The 5793-nt window shown below is 58.3% G+C and overlaps 1 protein-coding gene and 1 non-coding gene across 2 annotated transcripts in view; both read right to left on the bottom strand.

The window, feature by feature from the left end:
- Positions 1-1407: 1407 nt before the first annotated feature.
- On the bottom strand, positions 1408-1539 carry LOC115873099. Its single transcript, XR_004048231.1, has one exon. It is a non-coding gene; the product is annotated as a small nucleolar RNA SNORA63 (small nucleolar RNA).
- Positions 1540-1787: 248 nt separating this feature from the next.
- CATSPERD (cation channel sperm associated auxiliary subunit delta) overlaps positions 1788-5793 on the bottom strand; it is a 69301-nt gene continuing 65295 nt past the window's right edge. Inside the window, exons 15-17 of the mRNA XM_030888307.1 lie at positions 5695-5791; positions 3317-3474; positions 1788-1974 (exon numbers count right to left, since the gene is read on the bottom strand). Coding sequence (XP_030744167.1) covers positions 1788-1974; positions 3317-3474; positions 5695-5791 — 442 coding nt within the window. The remainder of the gene's footprint in view (positions 1975-3316; positions 3475-5694; positions 5792-5793) is intronic.

Below are 5793 nucleotides of genomic sequence, written 5' to 3'. Positions count from 1 at the left end.
CCTGCCCCCCAGCCCAGCGACTGCTTTTAGTGCCCAAACTGGAGGCCAGGCGAGGAGGATGGGGTGGTGGAACCGGTCACAAACGGGTGGCGTGGCGTGGGGCTACAGTGTCTGTGGGCAGAGAAGGGGAAAGCACTGTGTGAGATGGAACCCAGCACACACACACACACACACACACAAAACAAACCCAGGGAACGGGGGCGCCGTGGCATCAGATCCATTTGGATCCACAGAGACCCCACGTGATCTGGACACTGCCCCATGGGGTCGTCCTGGCTGGAATCTTGGGGTGGGGGTTCTCCAGACCTTTCCTGTGCGGCACTGCCCGTATGGTGAACACCCACCTCGGCAGAGCCAGGCTGTGTTGTGAGGGCACCGGGGCTGCACAGGGCCGAGTGGAGCTGCCTCCAGGGGTTCGAGAGGCAGCTATCTTCTCGGGGTTTTCCTCCGGGGAGCCGCCAGCTAGATGGATCTGAGCCGTCCACCGTGCCGTGCCGGCTGTCCTCCCAGGGCTTGGCTGTTGGGTGATGGGGAGCTACGACGGTGGCTTTACCTGCAGATCCAGAGTCCCTGACAAGGTGGCCCGCCCGTGAAGGGGCCGACCCCACTGGGCCTTGGCAAGCTCTGCGGCGCCTGTCAGGGACAAACACACGTCCCAGCCCCGCCTCCTGCCCTCACCGTGGGAGGAGTGGGGTGGTGGGAAGACCCCGTGCCAGCAAAGGAGGACCCCTTCAGCCAGCCAGCGGACCTTAGGAGGCTGAGCAGAGGAAGCTGCCGGGGGCAATAGCGGCGGCCCGGTGCCCCACAGATGGAAACACTGCCCGCCCCTGCGCCTGGTGCATCCATCTTGCTGAGCACCTCCCTCCACTTCACAGGATGCCCTTCTCCAGGAAGACGGGTCCCTTCTGAGAACATGTGTCAGATGAAGTCTCACCATCCTCGCCTCGCCTCTAAGGAGCGTGCCAGCTGTAGTTCTTCCTAGACAGGTGCGGCCGGTTGTCCTCTTGGTCGCCCAGGGCACTTGCGATGCACCGAGCCAGCCCCGTCGTTTGACCGTGAACGGGGGCGGGCGGGGTTTTCCGCGCTGAGCATCAGCGCGGTCAGAAGGCTGGTGAAATTGGTCCGGGCGTTCTTGAGAAAGCCGTTTAGGATTTCAGTTTAGGGAGCAGGCATGGTGGGCAGGTCCAACAGTAGAATCCCCACCCACAAGCGTGGTGGGTCCAACCTGGGCTGCTCACCCTTAAGGTCAGCCGTTCGAAACCACGGGCAGCTCCCCGGGAGAAGGGTGAAGCTTGCTACCCCTTGTGAAAGTACATGGACTCCACCCCCACCCCCAGTGTGGGTGCTCCAACAGAACTTGGCTTCACAGGGTAAATATTGTTTTTGTCGTCCCCCCGCCCCACACACACGTATGAGACCAAGGTCCCTGAGCTGCTGCAAGAAACTAGCAGACAGGCATAGATAAGAAACGACTTTACTTTGAGCAGGGGGGACGAGAAAATGGCATTTAACAGCAGTATTGTAGTCTAAATCCTGCTGGAAACAGTGTTTTTTAGTGTGTTACCTTACTCGGATTAAAAACAAACAACCCCAAACACTGTTTCTAGACACACAGTAGGCGCTTGGAGTCGGAATCACAGCACGGGGGCGTCCGACGGCCGATGTTTCCTGAGAAGGCAGGTCGGCAGGCCTTTCTTCCGCACACTGCCCCAAGCTCCCCAACACCCGCTTTTCCTCCGTCGTCGGCCGGGGCCAGGGATTGGGGGGCGTGGCGGGGTGGGCGGCGCTTAGGAAACGTGTTTGTGTTTGTGGAAGAGGCGGGCCCAGAGCTGGGTCTTGGGGAGGGCGTAGACCAGCCACAGAGACAGCAGCACGGAGACGATCATGAGCACTATCAGCAGCTCCATGGGGAAGATGGCCATGGGGAAGGCTCCGAAAACGTAGATGCTGAAGGTGGTCTGCAGGGTACAGTAGCTGCCGGGGTGAGGACGGCGGGCACCGCTCGCACTTGCTGTTCCAGGGCCGCTCTGCCCCAACCCCTCCACCACCACCACCACCCCCCAGGCCAGAGAGCCACCCCCACCCCTACCCTCAGACCCAACTGTGGAGTCGATTGGACTCAGTGACCGTCTAGGGCAGAGCAGGCTCCCGAGTCTGTCTGTCTGTCTGTCTGGTGGGGCATGACCAGAACCAGGCAGGTCAGACGCAGGGAGGGCAGGCCCAGCTGAGTCGGCCAGCAGGCCGGTTTTGCAGAAGCAGACGGCCAGACCTTGACTCCGGGGCACCCCTGATGGGCTCACACCTACAGCCAAGAGCCCGTTCACCAGGGGGTGGGGGAGCCTGGATGGAAAGGGATGAATCCCCCTGTCCCCTTTCTCTCCTCTGGACACCTAGCTCCCTGCCCCAAGACCTCCCCCACCTGGGACTGTTCCAGAACTGGTCTAGGTCCAGGCCTGAGGTCTCAGGGCAGGTAGTGTCTATCCGTGCTTTGCTGGAAGGGACTTGTATGTGTCCCTGTGGGAAGTGGGGAGGGGTGCTGGTGACGCAGTGGTTACATGTGGAGCTGCTAACCACAAGGCAGCGGCTCAAAACCACCAGCCGCTTGGAGGGACAACGAAGAGGGTTTCTGTTCCCGTAAAGAGTTAACAGTCTCAGGGACCCACAGGGGCAGTTCTACCCTGCCCTACAGGGTGTCTGAGTCAGCAGTGACCTGATAGCGGGGAGGCAGGTTTGGGGTTTGGGTTGGGAGGGGACAGAGGGTAAGCAGACGGTGGCTTTAAGCAAGGGGAAGGACACAGAAAAGGGTGCCACTTCACAGTCCCCCTACACTGGGACAGGTTAGAAGTCAGGGCCAGCACTCTGAGAAGGATGACAATGAGTCCTCTCGTTAGTCATGGAAATGCTGGGGCTGGGGGTGGGGGTGGGGGGCAGCCCTGGGGCAGGGCCCATGGCCTGTTTTGTGGGGCAAATACTTCCACTGGTGTGAACACCCACACGGGTGTCACCGCCCCCATCCTGCGGGTGGGGACACACCCCACCAGGGCCGGATGAGAAGCAGCATGGACACCTGACTGGTGCTGCTGGCAGCAGCAAGGTGGTTGTGGCCCACAACGGGAGGTCTCTGGGTGTTTACTTAGTGAAATACCTGTCACCAGGGCATTAAAATGCCACATTTCCCTGGGGCAGTCTAGACTGCTGGCAGGACTGAGCAGGAGCCCCCACCTCCCTGCGGAGGGGAGGGTAAAGGTGTGTCCCCCCAACATGTGCAACTCCCTCCTCCCCGAAGACATCTGGCCCTTCCTGGGGTGACCCTCACCTGTAGTAGGGGTCCACAATGGAGAGCCAGAAGATATAGATTCCGTTCCTTTGGTTAAAAATGAGTTTGTTGTCGGTTGGGCCACCCACGATCTCATAAGGGACATCAGGCCACTTCAAAGGGGGCCCCTCTTCAGACTCGTGGCAGCTCTCATAGTTCTGGGGAGGAGGAGAACAGAGACAAGTTAGGCCACATCTTCTCACTGGCCCCAGGCCCTCCCCTGGCCAATGTCATGCTGGCTACCCCCCAGGCCCTCCCCTGCCTCACCCTGTCCCTCCAATCCTCAGCCTCCAGGAGGTGACCGAATGAGCAGCCCTGTTTCCCTGCAGCAGGAACTCTGCCCTGGGCACCCAGCCTCCTCCATGCTCTCCTCCTACCCAGCTGTCCTCACTCTTGCTTCCCAGACTCCTTTGCAGCCAGGAGTCTGGCTCAGACTGACCCCCCTCCCCAAAAAAAAATAATAAAGCAAACCAAACTCAATGCCGACTCACAGCGACCCAAAGGACAGCCTGTCCCTGTGGGTTCCTGAGACTGTCACTCTGTACAGGAGAAAGCCTCATCTTTCTCCCACGGAGGAGCTAGTGGTTTCGAACCACTGACCTTGTGGTTAGTAGCCTACCTAGTAACCACTGCACCACCAGGACTCCCTGTCCTTTAGGATTCACCTCCACAATGGTGACTATCTAGTCTACTTCTCTAGATCTAGTCTGTATATGTTTGACCTATTTATCTGTATCTCCTAGAGACCGTAACTATTTTACAGGAAGAGAAAGCCCCATCTTTCTCCCACTGAGCTGCTGCTGGTGGTTTCGAACTGCTGGCCATTTGGATCACAGCCCAATGCATAACCACTGCTCCACCAGGGAGCCTCTGAGTCAGCATTGACTCAATGGCAATGAGTTGTTTTAGCTTTGTTACATCTGTATATCTAATCTATATATTTGATCTCTATCCCTGTACCCATATCTATCTATGCGATCCTTAGTAGCATAGTGGGTCACACATAACGATGAGGCTTTCTGCTTCAATAAAGAGTTAATGCAGGAAGCCCACAGGGGCTGGATCAAGATGAGTCCAACTCAGTGGCGGTGGCTTTTTTTTTTTAAATATAGAGTTTCCGAGACTGTAAATCCTTACAGGAGTCAGACAACCTTCTTGGTCTCCCTTCAAGGGCCTGGTAGGTTCGAACCAGCAGCCTCGGGGCTAGCAGCCCCATGACTAACCCCCAGGGCCACTAGGGATCCTATGCATTTTGCATGCAGGAACTGTTGAGTTTCAGGCACGTGTTTTGCCCTGTGGCTTTTCAAGCGAAAACAAAGGGGGTGACTCACGTGCAGCCACTGCGACCAGCACAGGAGATGCCTGCCCAGCTGGGAACCAAGGGCGAGCCAAGCCTCCTCGGGCCGCGCCCCGCCGCAGAGACGTCGGGGACGCAGGGAGCGCGCTCCACCTGTTGGCGGCCCTGGCTGAGTGTCCGCACTTGACCTTGAGCGGCTCACGGGACTCCAGGCCCCAAACCTGAGCGCAGCTGTTTCCCACCCACGCGGGAACCCTCCGGTTTCTTCGCTCCACGGTCGTCAGGGCCTTTACTGGGTTATTCTGCAGGCGAACGATTCAAACACTCGCCAGAGTTAACCATGAAAAACTTTTAAAAAAGGAAGGAAGGTACAGAAGCTCTTGCTGAGACCAACGGACTGTGGATGTAATTGGCCCCTTCATGGTGGGTCTAGGAAGCCCTGGTGGTGCAGTGGTTACGGCTGCTAATCGCAAGGTCAGTAGTTCGAACCCACTTTGGGCTGCTCCCTGGGAGACGGATGAAGCTCTTTATTACCATAAAGAGTTACAGTCTGAAAACCCACCGGGGGGCAGGAGTCAGAGGCAACTCCGGGGCAGGGAGATTTTGGGGTGGGGTGGGGTGGCACATTGAACTGCTAAAATGGCAGCTCAGCCATGGAAACCCCACCATAGTCTGCTTGGGTCAAGATGCACAGCCTCAGAGAGGCACAGGGGGTGGGGGTGGGGGGTGTCTACTCTGCCCTGGACGCTCGCTGTGATTGGCTCATAATGCAGGGAGTCCCTGGGGCGTGCAAGTGCTGACATCATCCAAAGGTTGCCCGTTCCAGGCCACCCAGAGGTGCCTCGCAAGAAAGGCCAGGCGACCTGCTTTTTATCTGGTGCCGCTCAGCTCTAGTCTGAGAACGTCGCGAACTTACTTCAAAAAGCCAGAAAGAAAGGCTTGGACATTCCCTCGAGGGTTTCCCAAGGTCGCCGGTTAACAGTCATGCTCAGGCTCCCTGGGGGGGGTGGTGCCCCTGAGGCCCCGCCCCACTGCCCCAGCAGCCCCGGCCATCTGCATGCAAGTGTGCCACAGACGTCACCTCTCGGGACCAGCGGAAAGGCAGGCCCTCCTTGGCTATAATGGTGCTCCAGTTCTGCGGCTGCCATTTGCAGTTGGCGTCCTCGGCCGTCATGGAGTA

Source organism: Echinops telfairi, unplaced genomic scaffold (genome assembly GCF_000313985.2).
Source record: "Echinops telfairi isolate 266 unplaced genomic scaffold, ASM31398v2 ScPeMD7_7459;HRSCAF=8497, whole genome shotgun sequence".
NCBI lineage: Eukaryota > Metazoa > Chordata > Mammalia > Afrosoricida > Tenrecidae > Echinops > Echinops telfairi.
This window is presented reverse-complemented; position numbering and strand designations above follow the sequence as displayed.